Raw genomic sequence first — 23,079 nt, 5'->3', positions numbered from 1 at the left:
ATACTTCTTCTCTTAAAAATGATATAAGTTGACTATTTTTTTTTTGGTTGTTATAATTGGCAAAACTCTATAGTAGCAGCTTAATAAAACTTGAAAGGTTGCCCATTTTCTTTTGTGCGTCTATTTTATCCCCAAAAATGAGATACATTTATAAATTTTGCACATTTAGTGAATGTTGAATACTTTCTGTTATATTCTTGGGTTGACTTTTAACGTTTGTGCTTCATCATATTTATCATGCTTGTATAGGTAAATATTATGTGCATTGGAAATGTTTTATTTATTTTTTCTTTTTTCTTTTTTGATTTATTTTATTACAATATGCCGGAATTTCAATATTATCATTGATAGGAATTTCCTCAAAAAAAAAAAAAAAAAAAATCATTGATAGGAAGAGCTTATGATTATTGCAAATTAGCTTTTTTTTTCGGTTTTTCCCCCTTACTTTTATCTAAGCAAAAAGTGGTAGGTTGGTAGAGGCACCAATTTTTGGTAAATTTGTAAATATTTTGAAATAATAAATGGTTAATTAATCTCATGTGTTGAATTTGTATCAATAAATCTTTTGTAAAACGAGTGTGTATTCATTCGATAGTGAGTACAAAATGGTGCCATGCATGATAAATTATACTCTGTATTGAATTGATAGTTTGCTCAACTTAAAAAAGTAGGCACTTGAGTAAGCCTTCCTCAAAACCGTCACATTGGGATATTTTTTTTCTTTGGCCAATCACATACTCTTTGCATCATTTTACAAACAACTCTTTTTGCATACTTGCATTACTTGTATCTATAGGTAAGATCGTTTACTCATTTTATGCGCTCTAAACTTCTAAAGAAAAAACTTAAAATCCGTTACAAAGACCCCAAAATTCTCTTAACTTCTGAACGACAAACTCCAAATCCGTTATAAAGGTCCCAAATTATTTTTTCTTCTATTAGTATTTACGAGCATTTTAAGTTCAAAATATTCTAAACAAATTAGTTGAAATGTCCTCTAGCTATCAAATGCCCATTATTAACTATAAACTCAACTTGTTTGAATTTAATTTCTCTTTAAACTTAATTCTCTTTAAACTTATTTAAACTTTTATTAACTATAAACTCAACTTGTTTGAATTTAATTTCTAATTCAAGACAAGGTGTGGTAAGACAAAACAAGTTGAAACAAATAAAGCCTTGCTAAGGCTCATTTTCAACATGAATATTCGACCTTAATTAGGGTAATCAGCATAAGAAAATTAAATTATGATAATGAATTGTTAAATTGTGGTGGAATGCATAAGAAGTCTATCATTAGTGAATTTGTAATTTTCTTTGACTTTTTAATTTGGTTTGATTTGCAGCCCATTTTTGTACTTTGTTTGGAAAATCCTTCTTATAAGCTAAGGTAATCCATATCTTGGTTCTAAGCTAAATGAGGTGTACATTGTTCTAGCACTTTTTTTCCCCTTCTAAATCAAATTAAAATATGTTACCTTTGTAAATTAATAGATCTACTAGAATGCTTTTTTTTTTTTTTTTTTTTTTTTAAATCTTAGATGATGTTGCATCAATGAAATAGTTTTTATTGAAAAAAAAAGAAAGAAAGAAACATGTGTAATCATTTTATCTTATTTTATTTTATTATTTCTTATAAGGCACTATCTTTTCATAATGGTAATTTGGTATTTCTATTGTTTTTGTAATGTACACAATATCCATTTGCAAGTGATAGATGTGTGATTGAAACTTCAAATTGTATACTCCATCTATCTCATAAAAATTTATAGAGATAAACTGAACTGAACTGAAAATAATTTCAAGAGAACAAACCCTTAGCCCAATTACTACAGTCTACGGAGTAGAATTTTACTTCTTCAATCTCATTTTAACTATCATACATATTATACACCTCTCGATAAGCTAAATAATCAATTCAATAGTAAAAACAAATCTTTTAACAAGATGTTAAGAGAATATAATAGATGTGTTATTATACTCTATTAACACGAGGAATAAAACTAACCTCAATATAATAAATTGAGTTTAAGACCAATAAGCATTAAAAAAAGATGATAATCTTGGAAACATGAGTTTCTAGTTTAAAAGAAACCAACAAATAGATAGAAGAGTTGAATGAACTAGTAGTACAAGTACTTAACTTAAGGTTACTTCTTTAAATTAAGTTGAGTGTTAAAGGCAAGAATAACACTATTAATTAATAATAATGTTAATAAAATAATAATAAGATTTTAATTAAGACAAAGTCATAATATATGACGTTGCAAAAAGAAAGAATTTAAGTTAGAAGTAGTAGAAGTACTCCTTTCCTTGGCGACTACGTGTGTGATCACTATTCCATTCGATCACTCACCACGTCTATCTTCACGCGCACTCAAAGGGCGTCATTTTTAATTTTGTACTTACCCAAGTGTCCCTCCTAAGTTAACTAAGAATCTCCCCCCCACTCCCTTTCCTCTTTATGTTAAGGTAACGCACACATTTAATTATACTATACCCCCTCTACTATTTTACATTTTTCATTTATACTCATCGTCCGGTCCGTTTCGTACTGTTGAAAAATAAACCTCTCAAGTGTCATCACATGTAAGTGAGTGTCTTTCACTAGTCAAAGAAGAGAGAGATCAAACACTTTATAAGACTAAATGACTACTCTTTTTATTGTCATATGATTTTGGCCATTTGGGATGTAATCTTCTTTGAACTTGTGAAATAGACCTCTCTCTTGTTTTGTGGGTACGGCCCAGACTCATATTTAACACGTATTGTAAACCCTGATCCTTTCATTTATACAGGTCTAAACTATCCTTTGATCTTCGAATTTTTAACATTAATTTGTATGTAGTAGAAAATTAGTGGAGTAGTAGTAGGTGGTACGATTTCGATCTTGTAATATCTGATCTGTCTGCGATAATAAAATTTGAGAATATTGTAAATGCAAACTAATTTAGTTGATTAAAGTCCTAGAAGACGTATCAAATATATGAGAGACTGAGATCAATTCTCATTTACATAATTGCTTTTGAAAAAATAAATATCCAGATGATAATTAAAAAAATGTACGATAACCGTAAAAATTTGTTATTTTTTTATTAAAAAGGGTGGGCTCTTCTTAAAAAGGACAACTTTTGACTCTCACAAGCCCCCTCTATTCTTTCTACTTTATTTATTTCCTCTGTATTTGCATATATATACATGCACACAAACACACCCTCTTTTTCACTCTCCTTCACTCACTCCAATTCTCTCAAAAAATAAATAAGCATATTATTTTTATTTATTCTCTCATTATGGAATCAACAGAAGAAGAGTTCTCAAGTTTCACAACAAAAGGAAGGCGAACAAAGCGTCAACGATCACTCCTTGCAGCAACCGCTTCCTCAAGTTATCGCGGTAGCGGTGGTGGTGGCGGCGACGGTGGTGCGGTTGTTGTTCTTGCTTCCACTCGAGGTGGTGATAATTGCTCAGATAACAACAGTTATGGCTCATCCTCCTCCGGCGCATCGCCGTCCGATGAGCATGACATCATGAGCGAGGTCACAACAACCGAAGAAGAAGATATGGCTAATTGTCTAATCCTTTTAGCTCAAGGGATTGAAAGAAAAGTTTCCCATATTATCAAATCCAAGACCAAAATCAACAACAACAATAATACTAGTACAACAAGTACCAGTAATATTAGTACATACGAATGCAAGACATGTAATAAAGCATTCCCGTCTTTTCAAGCACTAGGCGGGCACCGTACTAGTCACAAAAAGATCAAACCCTCCACTCCTACCGTTGTCGTCCCACCAGCCCGATCCCCGGACACCATCGACACCGTCCTCCACGATCGCGATCGTAGCCTTGATGATCTAGATGTAGCGGAATTCACTAGTAAGAAATATTTTCTTGTACAATCCAATAATAACAATGATGCGAGTAAGGCCAGGGTGCACGAGTGTTCGATATGTGGGTCCGAGTTTCCGTCAGGACAAGCCTTAGGAGGTCATATGAGAAGGCATAGAGCAGCAGCTACCACAACAACCGCCACGACAACGATAGCAACTTCTCCAATAAGTACCACCACTGCTGCTACTGCTGCAGCTGCAGCAGTAGCAGCAGCAGCCGCAACGACGACGACGGTGATCGATACGGGTGGGCCAAGGAATATTCTATCCTTGGATCTAAATCTTCCAGCTCCGGATGATCAGGATGAACAACAACATAATATTGAGGTGGCTGATCACATGGATACCAAGTTTGTTCATGTTCTTCCTACGCCTACTCCTTTGGTGGATTGCCATTACTAAATGAATAGAAAAAAAAAATATAGAAATACAAACAAATTGATATAATTGATTATACTTTATTGTTATTGACTTTTACTGTGAATTATTGATCATTTGATATACTATTTTTATAAATACATATTGAAGAAAATTATGATTATTTATTTTGTGATTTGGGCCAATAATTTTTTTTTTTTGGGTGAGTTTGCTTAACATAGTTAGAAGTTGGTTAAATTACATGAAAAAAAATAATAGTATAATTAGAGTTTTTGGTTGGATGACAAGTTTGAATTCTTTCCTTTGAGTAAGTGGCTAGTATTGGTGGTTGCCTTTCATTCACGAAAAGTGAGGTGATGGGGGCATCTACTTAATCTTTCCTTTTTGGATCAGTTTACTTTCTATTCCCTCTTTTTCACTAATCTTATTTCATTATTTTTTTGGGTTTCCTTATTTTTAGTATTCCACACTTGTCCAATTTTGGGTGTTTGCTCCATTTTATCTCCCCCCTATTTACTCAAGAGTAAAGTTGTACATACACTCCGTATATATTCCTTTCTTTTCTTAAAAATTTTATTTGCCTTGGCGTAACGTACGCAGTATCAGAATCAATTCTCAAGATTAATCCATTCAATTCGTATCAACTTTTTATACCGTTAATTAGACATTGTTTATTTTTACTCAAGTGTGTATATATAGTAGCTTTTACTATATATATCTCAATTTTAATTTTAGTTTAACTCAAATAAATTCGACTTTTTACATTTGCTTGATATACAGATGTAGCTAGCTAGAATTTAGGTGCTTATATAGCTCGAATTAGGTACAATTGATTTTTATTAAGATCAGATAAGTTTGACTTTTTTTTTTTTACCAGTTGACAAACGTAGTTGATAATGGATATGTGTAGCAGAGTGCATAATCAGATCGATGCATGATTTGATTGGAGTAAGTAGTAAAGTACTGATGAAGACCATATAGAGTGTAAAATAAAAGAACGGCCGAAGTATTATTTGTTGGTATCGAGTGAGAGTAAGTGATAGTTGGGTGAAAGTAAGGATTGGGGAGGGCAGCTAGGAAGATAGACGTACAACCACAACAGAAAGTGGTGGATTAGGTTGTTTTGTTGGTTTTTGATTGCAATAAAAGCTAAAAAAAATCCAATAGTAGGGTTTTCTATCTGTCTTTCTTTCTTTCTTTCATTCATAAGTTAAGTTTGGTTTGGTTAGCATCTATCAACGAAGTAAGTGACAGAATAAATGGATAGGAAAGCTGAGTTGGTATAAGGGACCTCCCACATGCATGCACGCCGCACCAAAACACACACACATTAACACTAACACACATACACTACTACTACTACTACTACAAGTCTACTACTAACTCACACCGCTTTTATGATACTTGAGTAACCGCTTTCTTATTTTAATTCTTGCTTTTAAGATTATATTTAATTGATTGAGTGATTAATTAAGTATTTGTTTCCACTTAATTTCATGCCTTTACATACTTCTTTTATGTCAAGATACCATAACAACATTATTTCATAGTTATCATTCAATTCTCTTCTTAATTAATTTAAACCCCTACGAAAAAAAAAATTAAAAATTAAAAAAAATTCCATCCCCATTTTCTAATTAAGCTAGTTGATTAGTATTTATATATGTAGGCTAGGGGAAGACTAAAGAATGGAATGTAATTAACAATTTAGTCAATATAATTAATTAAGGGTTAATTCTAAGAGTTTTGTACAATCAAGCAATTGCATGTAGTAGCACTCCATGATGTGGTAGGAAGTTGAAAATGTATATCTCATATAAATATTATTAAGAGGAAGAATTGAAATTTAAGTAAAAAATTGTTTGTGAATCAATAATAATAATTAGCTAGTAAGCCACATGTTTAATCCCAATTTTACTGGAATTTTTAGCCAACCGACGCAAGTTTTATTATTGTGAGATAGTCTCATATGATTAAAAACACGTATTTTGCACGGAATGACTAACAGTGTAAGATGACAAGAAAGTGTTGATTTTAATAGCCTTGGCAATCTACTTGCTATAGAGTGCTCTTTTTTAAAAGCCCTCGGCATTCAACTTGCTATAGAGTGCTCCTTTTAAGTTTCACTAATTTCTTAATAACACTAATCTCCTTATGATTGGCTTAGATAAACATATCAATCAAATAATAAATCCAAGAAATTGTCAAGGATTCTTTATGTTACACCTATCTAATTTGTTCGTTGATCTACTTCTTTACATATTTTTGTATGAGAAAAAACCTCTTTTATATATCCGATTAGCTGTATGTAAATAATGACTAATTTATTTCAATTGTTTGATAACAACATAGCCAAGTTAAAAGTTTTTCATATATATATACTGTAGATAAGATTTAATTTCTTATCCAAAATTAAAAAGAAGAAAATCCAAAAACAAAATATCATTGTTCACTTTCTATATTATTTATTTTTTTTTAAAAAAAATTCATTATTTTTATAATATGAAGTTGCAACTGCCTCAAAGTCCTTATCCTCAACTTAGCAATACCTCTATAAATAATATAACAGAAAAATACAGTGACATCATTTTAGGACATGCAGTATATACTAGTACTAACAAATGGGCATCTCCCATGTTCCCCACCACAAATATTAGTTGTCATGAGATAGAGGCCGGTTTTAAAGAATTTAAACTCGCAATCCAACTTGGCTTGATCACCTCACTAAACTAATTATTGCATTAACCAATTATTTGGAATTTGGAATAATCAATCATCAAATTTTTAGTTAAATATTCTTATCTATCATAAACCACGCTATTGTACGTACTTCTTAGTTCTCTCACCACAATTTTGCACATGCCTCTCATTAATAGCCAAGCCAAGGAAACTTGATCCGACCATCTAGTAATACATGCACACATCAAGCCAGCTGATCTATTATACACTTGATTGTATCTAAAAATAGCGATTTATAAGAGTTTATGTTTCTGAAAGGTATTTTTGTGAGAGGTACACCCGAGAATATAATGTGCTGGGAGAAATTGAAACGCGAAGGAAATCGAGTGAGGAGTTAAGTGAGTGACACAGGCACTAGGGTGAAGCACAAAAAGTGTTTGTTATGTGCACGTTTTCAAGTGAATGCTGGCAAGGTATAGAAAGCATGTGGGCACGTTGTTGCGTGAGATGTCCAAATATGGGCGGGCCATTCACAATTTAAGCATTTATCATAACTAATACCCTTTACATTACTACAATGTAATTAAAGTAGTTGGAAAAAAAAAAAGAGGCCCCTTTTTGTTACTATTATTATTTTTTTGTTTCATAATTTTAATATTATTTTAATTAATTAAAAAAAGTCGTGAAGAAGTGATCATCGATCATACCTCTAATCATTGAAAAGGTAATTGATTAAGATGCTTTAATTTGTTTCAAGTATAATTTATGGCCTCCCAATTAAGCAAAAGAGACTTGGAATCTGTCCTTTTAATTACTTGGCTTGTACATAGAAGTCATGATCTAGGCACAATCTTTGGAACACTTCATAAGCATATAACAGGTATTAGTATTAACCAAGTCAATTTGTTTGAGATTGTCTAACTGTTAGCTCATTTTGTACTTATATGATATTAGCAAGGTAGTGGGTTTCCACTATCACTTAATAATAAACAGTCAATAATGACTAAAGTTAACAACATTTGAGATATGATTGTGAATTTTAGGAGTGATTTTTTTTTTTTTTGTGTGTGTGTGTTTAGAGAGCCACAAGGGTGGGGTGAGAATCGATCCCAAGATTTCTTGAAATCGGAAGAGAAGCTCTAACCACTCAAGCTATCCTTCACTCTCATTTTAAGAGTGATAATGAGTCTAGCTAACTAGTATATGTACACTTTCAAGCTAAGCTTGACTATAATTTGAGCATGGCTTGATGATTGTGAGACTTAAATTGAGTGATGTGAGTAGAGAACTAGAGATAAATTTGAAAGCTCTTGAGTTGCCTAGAATAATATATTAATTGAATAAAATATACGAGATTTGATTACTGAGAATAAATAGAAATAAGAAAAACAATAGGAAGTACTTTTCAATATGATGGTATCTTTTATAAAGGGTTGGAGATCAAATCATGACTCAAGCTCTTATGCTCAAGTTGAGCCAAGCTTGAAATTTAGAGCACAAGATCTTGTTTGAGTTAGTTTGAGCTTTCTAGTAGTATAACCAATCACTAATTGCATCATTACGCATAATAATCATCGATCCTTTCACTTAAAAGAGTCCAAGACTCGAAGTTCATGATAGAGTCACACGTTAGTTACCAAGATAATTATCCTATGCTTAGCAAGATAGTTATCTTATCACTTATTTATAGGATTGTATTATTATCTTCTTTGTAGCTTTATGTTTATCTTCTTGTAGCTGTACGTAGAGCTTCTTGTATATAATATAGGCTGTATACTCATCTTTGTTAATTAATTAAGAATATACAATTCCTTCATGGTATCAAAGCAGGTTGATCAAACCTCCTAATTTTTTTTTTTTTTTTTTTTAACGCATCTTTCCCTTCACTCCTTTCCCATGGCTTCCAACTCCATTATTCCCAATGATGCCCAACCATCGCACCCACTCATCATTGTCAACCTAACCAATGTAATCAAACTCACCAACCTCAACTACTTATCATGGAAACTCCAACTTGAATCCATTCTTGTTGGCCACGGCCTTTCGCATTTCATTGATGGTTCTCACCCTGCACCGCCACCCACCCTTACCACTGACAATGATACCTCCCCAAACCCGGCCTACACCACTTGGGTTCGTCAAGACAAGCTCCTTTTTGGTGCATTCCTAGGTACTCTAGAATCGAATATTTCTCCGTTAGTTTCTCGAGCCACAACTACCAAAGAGGCTTGGGACATTCTAGCCCACACCTTTGCACGTCACACTCGTGGTCATGCTAAACTTCTCAAAGCCAATCTTAGGTCCATTACAAAAGGCACCCAAAGTATCACAGAATACATGAATGCTATCCGTGTTTGCGCTGACCAACTAGCAGTTTTAGGGGACCCTTGCAAACCGGATGATCTTATTGAACGAGTTCTTGAAGGAATTCAAGACTCGGCTTACCAATCTGTCATTGACGCCACTAACAACCGTGACACCTTGATCTCCTTTGATGAGCTCCATGAAAAACTCCTCATCAAAGAAGTTAGTCTCCGAAATACTCCTGTTTCATCCCCACTTCCTGCCTCTGCTCATGCTACTTCCACTCGTAGTACTCCCCCTCCAGCCCATCCTCATGATTCATCTCGCAAGCCACCCTACCATAATCACGCTACCTATCACTCTAAGAAACCAGTCGGTGATAAACCTTCTAGCACTGGCTACAAAGGTCGCTGCCAATGGTGCCACACTCATGGGCACTCGTTATATAGATGCCCCACTTTTCACCAACGCTTCCCCTCCGCAAAACCCACGCTGCCACCCCAGAACCGTGGCTCAACTTCTCCTCAGGCGCATGTCGCCACTGCTGCTCCATCAAACTCCTCTCCCTCGTGGCTTTTAGACACGGGTGCTTCCCACCACGTCACACAAGACCTATCCACACTGTCCCTTCATCACCCATATGATGGCACAGAAGAAATAGTTATAGGTAACGGTCTTGGTGTTCCTATCACTCACACTGGGTCTCTTTTCTTACCTGTTTCTTCATCAAAGTCTATTATGTTATCTAACATCTTATGTGCTCCTTCTATGTCTCGCAATATTATTTCTATATCTCAATTGTGTTCTGACAATAATCTTACTATTGAATTCTCATCTGATTTCTTCGTTTTGAAGGATCGACTTACGGGGGCACAACTCCTGAAGGGGCCAGTTAATCATGGGGTTTACGAATGGCCCTCTTCCTCAAATATTTCAGCTTACTCTACCCTTAAAGCACCGGCAATAAATTGGCATCATAGGCTAGGCCATCCTTCGTCATCAATTTTCAAGCATCTTGTTTCTGATTTTAATCTACATGTCTCTAGCACTTTAAATTTCAGTTGTAATGCTTGTCAATGCAATAAAAGTCATAAACTTTCCTTTGCTCATTCTACCTTACTTTCCAACGCCCCTCTTGATATTATTTATACGGATTTATGGACCTCTCCGGTTCACTCTCTTGATGGTTTCAAATACTATGTTATATTTGTAGATCATTTCACTAAGTACATTTGGTTCTATCCTCTCAAAAACAAATCCGATACCAAACATGTTTTTATTCTCTTTAAGGCTGTAGTTGAAAAATTTTTCTCTAAAACTATCAGAATTCTATACTCGGACAATGGTGGGGAATATGAAGCCCTAGCATCTTTCCTAACTATCGATGGCGTCTCTCATCTCACTTCCCCTCCTCATACTCCTGAACACAACGGCTTTGCCGAACGACGACATCGTCATATTGTTGAAACAGGCTTATCTCTTCTAACCCACTCTCATCTCCCTCTCTCCTACTGGTCTTATGCCCTCTCCACTGCCACTTATCTGATAAATAGGCTCCCCACACCCACTCTGTCTATGAAATCTCCATATCACTGTCTGTTTGGCTCAATTCCTAATTACCTAAAATTACGTTCCTTCGGTTGTCTATGCTACCCGTGGCTAAAACCGTACACCTCTCACAAATTAGAGCCAAAATCCAAACCTTGTATCTTCATAGGCTATTCTAAAACACAAAGCGCGTATCATTGCCTAGACCCCATTTCTAACCGTGTCTACACCTCTCGTCATGTGCGTTTTGTTGAAGATGAATTTCCGATCTCCAAGCTCACTAGCAATGCTTCTTCCACCCCTATTCCTAGCCCAAGCACATGGTGTCAAATCTCCCTGCCCATACTACAAAACCCAATACATCAACCTGTCACCGAAGTTGCTGACTCCACGCCCTCTACCCAGCCCCACATGTCTAGCCCAAGCCCCTCACCACACAGCCCAACTCCGCATTCCTCCTCTATCTCAACCCCACCAGCGCACTCTTCCCCAACCTCTTCCATGCACTCTGCCCAGCCCAATATACCTAGCGCCGAACCCACCCTCCCCACCCACACTCCTCAGTCCTCTTCCATCCCATCCGGCATTATTACTCGCTCCAAAAATAACATTTTTAAACCAAACAAAAAATACATAAACCACACTACTACCCATCCTAAACCAGAAATTCCACGCAATATTTCACAAGCCCTGAAAGATTCGAAATGGAGAAAAGCCATGGAAGAAGAGATTGCGTCTCTTCATCGTCTTGGTACATGGGACCTAACCTCTCCAACAGTTGCCTCCAATGTTGTGAAGTGTAAATGGATTTTCCGAATAAAGTACAACAAAGATGGTTCCATTGAAAGGTACAAGGCACGCCTTGTTGCAAAAGGTTTCCAGCAAAGATCAGGAGTCGATTACACCGAAACCTTCAGCCCGGTTGTAAAACCAGCCACAATCCGTATCCTTCTTAGCCTTGCTATTTCTCAAGGTTGGTTCATTCGCCAACTAGATGTCAATAACGCCTTCCTGCAAGGCTCGTTGAATGAGGAGGTATTTATGGCTCAACCACCTGGTTTTGCAGACCCTGCGCACCCTTCTCATGTTTGCAAATTGAAGAAAGCAATTTATGGCCTAAAACAAGCTCCTAGGGCTTGGTACACTGAGTTGGCTTCCTATCTTGTTGGTGTTGGTTTTCGTCGCTGTGTCTCTGATGTTTCGTTATTCATTCTGCATCATACAGCCAATCCTATTTATTTAATTGTCTATGTTGATGATATTATCGTCACTAGTCCTGACCAAGCTACTCTCACCAATTTTATCAAGCAGTTTTCTAATAGGTTTGCACTGAAGGACTTGGGTGACCTCTCGTATTTCCTGGGTGTCGAAGTCATGCCTACAACTAATGGCCTCTTTCTAAATCAGCGCAGATACATTATTGATATGTTAGATAAACTCGGCATGCTTGATGCCAAACCAGCCTCAACTCCCATGGTTTTGACAGAGCATCTCACGGCATCTTCAGGCACTCCACTCACCGTTCCAAAGGACTATAGAGCTGCAGTAGGGGGCTTGCAATACCTCACACTCACTCGTCCGGATGTTGCCTTTGCAGTCAATCGGCTATCTCAGTTCATGCACTGCCCAACAACGGCTCATTGGACTGCCCTCAAGAGACTTCTTCGATACCTAAGTGGTACTCTTGACAAAGGAATCACAATTCATCGTGACACCTCACCTATTCTACATGCTTTTTCGGATGCTGATTGGGCAGGTAATCGGGACGACTATATCTCTACTATGGGGTATGTTGTGTTCTTAGGTCGCACTCCTATCACCTGGTGTTCCAAGAAGCAACGCTCACTGGCGCTATCCTCCACTGAAGCTGAATACAGATCTGTTGCTGCCACAACAACAGAATTACTATGGGTTCGCAACTTACTTACTGAAATGGGTGTTACCTTGCCTTGCACCCCAGTCATCTACTGTGATAATCTCAGCGCCACGTACCTCACTGCAAACCCTGTTTTCCAATCCAGAATGAAACATCTAGCCGTATCCTACCACTTCATTCGAGAACAAGTTCAGCAAGGCGCGCTGAGGGTAGTTCATGTCTCCACAGGGGACCAACTTGCAGATTTTCTTACCAAGCCTTTATCTCGTCCTCGACTGGATTTATTGCTTAACAAGATCGGACTGTCTGAACCACCGTCCGTCTTGCGGGGGCATGATAGAGTCACACGTTAGTTACCAAGATAATTATCCTATGCTTAGCAAGATAGTTATCTTATCACTTATTTATAGGATTGTATTATTATCTTCTTTGTAGCTTTATGTTTATCTTCTTGTAGCTGTACGTAGAGCTTCTTGTATATAATATAGGTTGTATACTCATCTTTATTAATTAATTAAGAATATACAATTCCTTCAGTTCAAACCACAACAAATAACAATCTTGTTAAGTTAATGATTTTTTTTCCCCGTTCTTTATCATTGCAATATAAGAGGAAACACGAAACATTAATTAAAAAGGTTATGTAATGATCGAGAAAAGAGTTACAAGAAAAATAGTGAGAAGAAAAATAGTGACACTTGTAACAACGGCGAGAGATAGAGTTGTTTTTTTCTTTTTAATAATTGTCACAGTTTCGTCAGTTTTAACACTAGGCACAAATATTCAGTCAATACTCAATATGACACTTTCATAATAGTTCAATGAATTAGTAAACATGCCTTAAGTCAATACTCTCTCCTTTTTTCTTTTTTTTTTTTTTTTTTGAAGGGGACCAATACTCTCTCCTTAGTTAATGCTGAAAGAATATTGTTACTGCTACTAATTAAACTAATAAATTAATGGGCTAAATAATTCATTTTAGTAAAATTTAATACTTTGGTCTAGAAACACACCAACTGCCGACCAATGGACGTATTAAATATTTTAATTAAGTTGAGAAAACGGATCAAACTTACAAAAATACAAGTAAATCAATTATTCAACAGAATAAATGAGGTGTTTTAATTTTTTTAACGTCCATTATTCAGTCATATGGTAAAAATGAGTTACGTTATTGAATTAAAAAGTTTCAATGCTATTGACAATATAAAAATTAAAAATTAAAAATTAAAAAACGTTTCAAATTAGTTTTGTTTAGAATTTAAAGTACAAATGTACAATGGACATCATACAAAATATGGCATGACATCTACGATCTAAACTGAAGAGTACAGCTGTAGCTTGTTTGTAAACTTACTAAAAACAGCAAGTTTCTTGATGAGGGTAGCATGTCCTACCTTAATTTTAAGAGCACTTACTATTAGCCATCTAATAAGAAGCCAATACAAAGGAAATGTTAAATTTCTTCATACTACACACTCCAAATTGAAGAGTTTTTTTCGAAATCTAATATGATATCACAGCCAAGGTTTTAACTTATTCCAGATTGATGAGTTTTACCGAAATCTAACAAATTCGTCTGACTTGCATCTTATACATCAATTTACATAGTAGTTTACTCTATATAAATGAAAGATTCAAAGATATAATTCAATAAACATATACTACCTCCGGATCGTATTATATTATATGCAACTTTGGAATTTTTTATATCTCACAAATAATACCCCAAAGTTGCATATAATACGATCCGAAGGTAGTATATGCAACGACTTACGATATCACCAAGACCCGACCAATAACTAGTTTTTCCATTCAAAAGGTGCTCAAGGAGAGAAGTGAAGCAGATTAAGTGTGAAGAAAAAGTGTAATGCTAGACTCAACTCCCTCTTTGAAAAACGATCAAATTTTTGCCAAAAACACCCCAAAAAAAGTCTTCCAAAAAAGTGTCAACTACTTAAGGATGAAGACATATATGTTCCTGAAATACCCCAACGACAATGTACATAAATATGAGGTGGGTTTGTTTGTTAGTTTGGTGGTTGTGAAAAGACTCAAAACACAAGTCATTCATCAACTAATTTTTTCATCTTCACTTGTGTAAACCGGATTCTCCGCCATTTGTAGAACGCGGTTTTCTACTAGTTAGCCTAGTTTTCAAGTATACGGTTAGCCGATTAGGTGATCAACTTTTGATACATACATAAGCGAACTACCTCCTCAATGAGTAAATCCCTTGCTACTCCCTCGGCCTCGGGTTACGTTATGTTTGATTTTGTGATGTGTTTAGCGTGCACCTTAATGATATGTTGTACTTGAACTCTTCATTTCACTTTAAATATTCGTGTCAGTCCTGTCAGATCCTCAATACTTGAACATAGGAAAAAATTTCACAAACTAATCGAGTCTGGCACTTGAACATGTTGTTTAACATGGAAACCCAAATTTGAATAGTATACCTTAATTTTATACAATGTGTGGTACACTAGCAATGAGCTAACAAGTGTGTAAAACTCTGCATTTTACCTCTTAATTATCTGGATTAGATCCTCGACACTTAATTTTGGACTAAAATTATGAAATTTTTTCACAATTTAGTCACGTCAGACACTTGAACACATATCCATATCTGACGTGTTTAATATAGACGAATGACATGACACACGAAGGTGCTATGTCAAATTGAGAAGAGAGTGAGCTTAAATCAGTTTTGGGAAAATCAAATAGTGGAATAGGTGCATGCTTGGGTGTATAATAAATACGTACAAGTCCTAATCAAAATTGTCAATGGGAAGGTTAAAATATGAAAACAAATACTTTTGCATGATGGTACAGTAACAAAATATAATATCTGTCAAAAAATAATAATATTAGTTATGACTTTTGCTTTTTTTTGTTATAGTGTTTAAGTGCTGTAGTGTTCACAGAAACTTCATGGTCTAGAGTGAAGCAGGCTGCTTGAAATTTTCATGTTCTTTTATTGGGTCAGGCATGATAAATACTTTACTACCAATCAAACAAGTAAAGCCTTAATTCCATAAATAGAGTACGAAAGTAATTATTTTGTTGTGATCGACAAAAATCTTTCTCCTCTATCCCCTACTATGTATGGAAAAAAAAAATAGCCTAATTCAAGTCTGTATATTTATCTTTGACATAATACGTAGTATATTTTATGAAAATCTATAGCGATAATTGTAGTTTGATTTTAGTGAATCGTACAAATGATATTTGATTCAACAAGTGGTTGAAGTAGCTAAACACACTTAATCATTAAGATTTGAAGGGTGTAAAGCGAAAATATGAAGAAAAAAAAAGGAGTAAATTTATTTTTAGTACTCCGTATTTAATTGAGAATAAAAATTGAAAACTACCAACTCAAACCACTCAAGACACACTTTGATTTAGCTTTCCATACACACACTAGTTAAAACACTAGGGTGTACCTAAAAACTCCACCAAACACAAAAAAAAAAAATGGTGGTAAATTAGTGGTTGTACCCAATTAAACTACTTATCTCTCTACTTTAAAATCTACTGCCAAGCATTATCTGAGATTAAAAAAATGTAGGCATAGTTTAACAATTATGACCCTTTTCATATATTATAGAATAGTATAATTCTCCTTGACGGGGACCTTCTCATTAATTCAATATATATAGGATTTACAATCTAGTTATGAGAAACCTAATTACATAAGATATATCTTTACAGAATATTAACAAGATAATAATAACCTATTATCTAACCCTTTGAATTTCATTAAAGCTTAAGGTATGTCTAAGTGTCTAACTAAAACCAAATTATAATAATTATTATTTTAACTAAATATTAAGGTATGTCATAATTTGTAGTCCGGGTCCTGAGAAAGTGGGAATAGCTTAGAGGAAAAAAAAAGGATGATTTACAAAAGTATGATTAATTGAAAACTTATTTACACTTTTGCGTCGAAATTAAACTTAATTACGGAACTACTGTTCACATAGGCTCGGATAAGTTTATTTATTTATTTATTTATTTTAATTTTTAAGAGTAAAACTGCAACCTCAAGTAGCGGTTGATTACTAAAACCACTACTTGTGGTTGGTTTTACCCTTTATAAATTGCTACTCCGTATTTTTACTTGTAATACTAAAGACAAACTACTACGGTTTTAGACTAAGGTAGTGGTTTGTCTTTACATAAAAAATTACGCTAAATGTATTCCCGAGCCTACGTAAATTGTATTTTCGTAAATAAGTTTCATTCCAACACAGAATCGTAAATAAGTTTTTTTAGCTATACTATTGTAAATCATTCGGAAAAAAAAAAGTACTTACTCCCTCTGCTTTTAAATAGTTGCTACTTTTTACACTATTCATTTCTACTTAAAGAATAGCCTTAGGGTCAAGCTAAACTGAACTGATTGGAGCTTAACTGAACTGAATAGAACTTAAATGAATATATTATGAGAGAAGGAAATTAGGAGCTAAATTGAACTGAATTGATTATAGCTGAATTGAACTGAACTGAAATTAAGTTGAAGTGAACACGCACAGGCGCTTAGTTTTCTTAAAAGAATTTGGCATCATGTATTCATGTTGGGTGCCGGTGAAAACATTTGATGCACAGTCTGAAGGTAGTAACGAATAAGTAGTGATTAGATTACTGGGATCAATGCTTCTCTATTCTTAGGTTCTCATACGAAAGTAATATAGACTATTGTGGCATTGCATTTGAGCCCTCATTCATCTAAGCTTTGGGGATTAAGCCAAGACAGGACGACCACCCTCGTGGTAAATTGATTTTTTGAGGAATCCATCTTTAAGAGAAATGCTGAGAAACTTGAAAGGACTCTGTATATTTTGAAGAAGGTAAAACCAATATGTGCAACAGAACCCTTTGATCCTACGGGCGGGAGACGTCAATATACTAATGGTGTACTTGAAGTTTGTACTTGCATTATCCTTTTACAAATAAAAGGCTTTCACCATAGGCTTCTGAATACAGCTTAAAAGTGGGTTACTAGCTCTATAGAAATACTTTTAGAATTGTAGCTAATAATACATGTCATGTTTCAAAAAAAGTTATCTTTCAATAGCCAATAGAATGTAAAATTTTGCAGCAAATGGGAAGTAAAGAGCATGAACATACAGAAAAAGAAAAATAATATTATTATGGAAAAAGAGGAGTAACAGAACAACAGAATTGACTATGCTAAAGGATCTAAACACATACAGGTTACAATGCTTGGTGCATTATATGAGCATCTACAGTTTGAAACAACAGCTGTATCTCTCCTGCAAATGACCAAACAAAAAATAAACATTCTTATGTGAGCAAATGATTTGAAGATAAACATGAAAACCATGTAAAGACGACACACAGCATGGGTATAGACCCGTATTGAAGAAGCCTTTTACAGCAAAAACAAGTTGAATTTTTGGTTTTGTACTTCAGATAGTAATCTTGGCTCTTGAGCTGTACAGTCATAATTTGATTAAGCTTTTTGTATAAAAGAAGCTAATGCTGTTTTATCAAGTTTGCTAAACAGAACACTTTATAGCAGTCATCTGAACTTTAAACAGCTAAAATATAGTAACCTTTTCTTCATAAGAAATCCAGATGGTTGCTTACCTTGGAATGAAATCAAAATGCAAGGTTGTCTGATAAAATACTCCGCAGGCAACTTTATGTTAGTTGGCAAACACAGTCACACGGATCTGAGCAGTAACTTCTGGGTGCAGCTTTAATTCTGCTATATACTCCCCAGTTTCTCTGATATCAGGGAGGAAAACAATTTTTTTATCTACATCCCTGAAAAAAAAAAAAGAAAAATTTAATGTTTTCGTAAACCTACAAACCTCAAAATATTCTGGCCATACCTACTGTAAATACGAAATGTGAGATACATTGACCACCAGGTTCCAAATTTAAGCATACCCCCATTGATACTCTCAAAAACAATATGAAGTATTTTACAAAAGGAGGGGGGGGGGGGGTGGGGGGTGGGGGGTGGGTTGAGATCCTGAGAACATATAAACTCTATTGTATATATCAATGAGAGGGATTAAACATTTCATCATTAAGGTCCAGAGTAAGGATTCTATTAAAGGCCCACTTATAGCCTCTTCATCAGGGAAAAAAAATTAGGGAATGGGACTGCATTGGCAAAATGGCAATCACATGTTCTCCCCGAAACCCTGCCTGCCTCACTGGCTCTGCCCTCAGGTTTCCATTCACAAGTCCATTATTTTCCACAATTCCATGCTAGAATAAGCTGGGTTTCTCACACCAGCAACAAAAGTAGCTTAGCTTATGCAATTGTTAGGGTTTCTAACCCTTAGACAGGTAGGGCCTTTGCATAAGATTTTCATTTAATTAGAACAACACACAAGAGATGACTACCAGCTTGAGGCTCTACTTCCCTTCTTTTTCATCTTCTGTTTTGGTGGGGGTGGGGGTGGGGGACAATTAACCATATCTGTTTATTATCGGGATTTAAAACTCCTCCAATATGATCAAGGAATCAAGCTTATATAAAATGTTGAGACACACACGTTAACACGTATAAAACCAACATAAGGATTATTTTGTCAACATTGAAGAAATTTAAACTTCAATAAGTCATTCTGTTAACCCAACCTAGTTAGATGTTTACTTATTTTGAAAATGGTTAAAAAACAGTTCACTAGTATGGTCTGCTAAGACAGTTAGTGTAAATTTTGGTTTCAATATTCATTATCACGGAATTTATTGGTGACGAGGATGTCAGTAACTATGACAGTAATGTTACCTTTGAAGCTGTGCCTTAATAATGTCAACAAGATCTTGAGCAGTCACACTGCCAGAACCACAGGAAAATCAGATTCGTAAATAAGTGACAGATCACAGCAAAGAAGGCAAGGCAAGAACATTATATGTGGTTCCTGTTACCTTCCAAATATTTGTTTTCCTTTACCACCTTTGCGTTTAACCTTGAAAGCTCCAACAGTTTCAAACAAACGAGCTAGCTGTTGTGCCTCTTCTTTTACCTAGCAAAGATTTTCAAATAAGATTATTGAATCATTGTCATGAAGAGGTAATTTTAAATCAAGCCTTAATGAAAATGCCCCTCTTTGTTCAAATGATATAGCACATAGTAGTCCACTAAAGTCCAGAAAACCGTTAAAAAAGAACGAGAACAGATATTTGAAAAACAAAAATGAGCAACCAAAACAAAAACCCCAAACAAAGAAATGCCAGCCAATTAGTTTCAAAATAGCAAGCAAATACAAGCCATTATAAAGCAAGCTTTGGGCACCATGAACATTGAACAGTGAAGCTGTGTTTGTAACTTTGTATCCACTAACATTGATATCTATCCTTCTATAGGTGGTAAATAATCAATTATCACAATGAACAATCCAGGTACACCTTAAACAAAAGCAACAAAGATACAAAGAGGTCTAACACACAAACATTATAATGCAGACAGTTAATAACAACAATAACACATGTTACTAAGAACTATTATACTCACCCTTCTCTTCTCAGCTTCAATTCTCTCCTCCTCCATCTTCATCTCCCTTGAGCAATAAAAGCAAACAGTGTAATTATATTCCATTGTAGGTAAAAAGTATGTTTTAGTAACATATTTAAATGAAAAAAAAAAGTAGTTAAATATCCTCAAAGCGGCAAGATTAATGTAGTACTAATGCAGAGAACCTAATATATCCTTTTACATTGTCCTCTAGATCATAGAATCCACCTAAATTACTGTTTTAAAAACCTCCGTAAACAAAGGAGAAGATGTTGACAAAAGTAGTTTCCTTCTTGTGCCCTTCTCAAGGAGGATTAAATTCCAGCAACACAAACTCTTCCCCACTCCCAGAGGGGACTATTCAGTGCAGAACTGACCAGAAAGCAAAAGGAATGCAAGAACTACCTTACTGCACCCAACGTACGACTCGCTTTGCCCTATATGACAACTGTCATTGTAAGAAACATCAAATTTTCTCATCAAGTTTTCATACTTAGGAATAATTAGTGCCCTCTATTGGTTTAAGAGTGTGTGATTCTATATTTTACTAGGCTACGCAAACCTGTGTACTGAGTTTCATTAGTTACGGAACTGAATAGAATAAGAGACCAAAACAAGAAGCCAAAAATAAAACATGAGAGTTAACAGAATTTCATAGAATTCTTTTAAAAAAAAAAAACAGATCTCCTAAGATTTATAGTCATCAATTTAAGTCATAGACCAGCATAGTTCATTTTTCATCTCCTTAATTTTGCCACTCTTGTATTTTACTACTCCGTAGTAACTACTCACTTGTATGTTGATGACCTTAATTGAAAAAAATTAGAGGTGGTATACAAACATGTTATCACGAATTCACGAGCATAACACCAGACTCCCAAATACAGGGTGGATTTAGAACCACCACATTTTCTCAAACAAGAATTTAGCAGACTCAATGACAATCTCTTTGGCCATGTTTGGTAATTGGCTTTTTAATGTCTTTTTGGTTAGCTTTTGGCTTTTGGCTTTTTGCTTTTATAGGTGGTCAAACAGCCAAAAGATGTATTTGGTAATTGGCTTATTAGTCAGCGAAAAAGCTGGCTTTTAAGCCAAAATGCAAAAGCTGCTTTGAGTAGCTTTTTTGTTGGCTTTTGACTTGTTGGCCCACAAATTATCTAATAAACAGCCAACAACCAACCATTAATTTACCAAACACTTTTACAAACAGTCAGCTTAAACAGCCAATTTCAAAAGTCATTATAAACGGCCAAACATTCCAGCTAGTCAAACAAGCCAAGTGAACCAGCCAACCGCCAACAGCCATTTGCCAAACAAGGCCTTTATATTGTACTCCATAATACAGAATATATTTCACGGAACCAAAAATATCAGCCTACTAAGGCCACTACGTCTACGGTATAGAGCTATTGAGTATGATAAAATCCCAAGGAGCATTACTCTAACATTAAAACCCAATAACCATAACAAGTAGCCCAATCTGCTCCCAGAATTCATCAACATCAAATACAAGGATGAACTATTTCTCCCTATGCATAAAACACCTCATCATTCGAGGCCCGAAATAGTAGCACAACAAAATCATCTAAATATTGAGCATAGTATATTGGTAGCATGGATTTTTTTTTTTTCATTTTTTTTTTATCAAAATGATAAAATGAAGCAAAATGCCAGAAATTCAAATGGTAAGAATACTAAGAAATTCAGAGTAAAAAAACACACTTACTTAATCAACGATGAGGTGACAACCTGAGCTTTTCCCAAAGGCAGCAAGAAATTCCTGTAAAAACCAGCTCTTACATCCAAAAGCTGCCCCTTTTTCCCCAAATCTGGTATATCTTCATTCAAAATTATCTACAACCAAAACCCCACATAACATAAAGCCATATTTATCAAAATTATCCCACCAAATTCCAATTTTTACAAAATCATTATACCCATAAACCAAAACTATGAAATTTTAAACCAGAAAAATTAATAATTGAAATAGAAATATAGAAAAAGAAGTTCAATCACCTTGCGAATCTTCTTGGTTTTCTTTTGTGCCACAATTGGGAAAATCACTCTTCCATTTTCTGGGAATTTCTGAGGTTCGTTAATGGCTCCTGCAAAACTCTGGAAAGAATTGCTCCATGACAGAGAAACACTTGAGGTTGTTGATGCCATTGTTGCAAATTTTTTTCTAACTCCCACTACCAGTCTACCACTACTCCACAGTCCACACTAACTCCAATTCCTTAGCTTCTATCTCTTTTGAAAGTTAAGAGACCTTATCTTCGGTCTTATAAAGCTAAACAACACCCACATTTTACTTACTAACACCCTCCTCTCCGCATTAATGACAACTACATTGGCTACACGCACCCGCAATTTACTTACTAGTTTTGTTGGTTAAATCTTTTCTCCCAATTTTAAAAAATACTAGAATCCACTTTCAAAACACCAATATTATTACTTTCTTTATCCTAGAATATGTGACACAATCAATACACATCCTAATATACTAATTTGACTTTAATTTTAATATATATAACGTTAATAAAAATACAAATTTTTATATGCGGATGGCCACACTGTGTCGCAGAGTTAACTTGATTTACTCGATTAAAAGAATAATTAAGGGTTCGGTTAGGGCTTACTCGATCAGGGGTTAATTAAGGGTTCGGTCGGGGGTTACTCGATCAAGAATAACTCAGGTAACCCCTGATCGAGTAGCTCGAATAACCTCGTCCACACGGTGTGATCTGCCACACAGGGAAAATCCCCTAATGAAAATTATTTTTAAAATTATTATTATAAAACTTTATATTAATACCTTCTAACAACATATTTTATGATAATATAGGTTTTTATTATGTTTGTAAAAAAAAATATGATCAAAGCTAATACCTGAATAG

At 34.8% G+C, this 23,079-nt stretch overlaps 2 protein-coding genes across 2 annotated transcripts; one reads left to right on the top strand and one right to left on the bottom strand.

The window, feature by feature from the left end:
• The first annotated feature begins 3,141 nt into the window (after positions 1–3,141).
• Positions 3,142–4,299, top strand: LOC110730870 (zinc finger protein ZAT5-like). The gene has a single exon (XM_021910702.1). It carries the CDS (start codon positions 3,294–3,296, stop codon positions 4,296–4,298), a length of 1,005 nt encoding a protein of 334 aa, XP_021766394.1. The 5' UTR covers positions 3,142–3,293; the 3' UTR covers position 4,299.
• A 13,436-nt stretch (positions 4,300–17,735) lies between these two features.
• LOC110730869 (50S ribosomal protein L9, chloroplastic-like) lies at positions 17,736–22,455 on the bottom strand. Its single transcript, XM_021910701.1, has 7 exons — positions 22,199–22,455; positions 21,909–22,036; positions 20,183–20,228; positions 19,597–19,694; positions 19,457–19,504; positions 18,298–18,477; positions 17,736–17,960 (listed from the first exon to the last, which is right to left on the bottom strand). The coding sequence occupies exons 1-6, from the start codon at positions 22,346–22,348 to the stop codon at positions 18,357–18,359; spliced, it is 591 nt and encodes a 196-aa protein (XP_021766393.1). The 5' UTR covers positions 22,349–22,455; the 3' UTR covers positions 17,736–17,960; positions 18,298–18,356.
• Between the last annotated feature and the right edge of the window lie 624 nt (positions 22,456–23,079).

The sequence above is a fragment of the Chenopodium quinoa genome, unplaced genomic scaffold, assembly GCF_001683475.1.
Source record: "Chenopodium quinoa cultivar QQ74 unplaced genomic scaffold, ASM168347v1, whole genome shotgun sequence".
In the NCBI taxonomy this organism is placed as follows: domain Eukaryota; kingdom Viridiplantae; phylum Streptophyta; class Magnoliopsida; order Caryophyllales; family Amaranthaceae; genus Chenopodium; species Chenopodium quinoa.
This window is presented reverse-complemented; position numbering and strand designations above follow the sequence as displayed.

Bases quoted from the DNA above. Each gene is read 5' to 3' on its own strand.
- LOC110730870 (XM_021910702.1), top strand. From the start codon at position 3,294: ATGGAATCAACAGAAGAAGAGTTCTCAAGTTTCACAACAAAAGGAAGG.
- LOC110730869 (XM_021910701.1), bottom strand. From the start codon at position 22,348: ATGGCATCAACAACCTCAAGTGTTTCTCTGTCATGGAGCAATTCTTTC. The intron at 19,695-20,182 runs GTGAGTATAATA...AATCTTTGCTAG, and splicing joins TTGAAGCTGAGAAGAGAAGG to GTAAAAGAAGAGGCACAACA. The intron at 19,505-19,596 runs GTAACAGGAACC...TGGTTCTGGCAG, and splicing joins GGAAAACAAATATTTGGAAG to TGTGACTGCTCAAGATCTTG.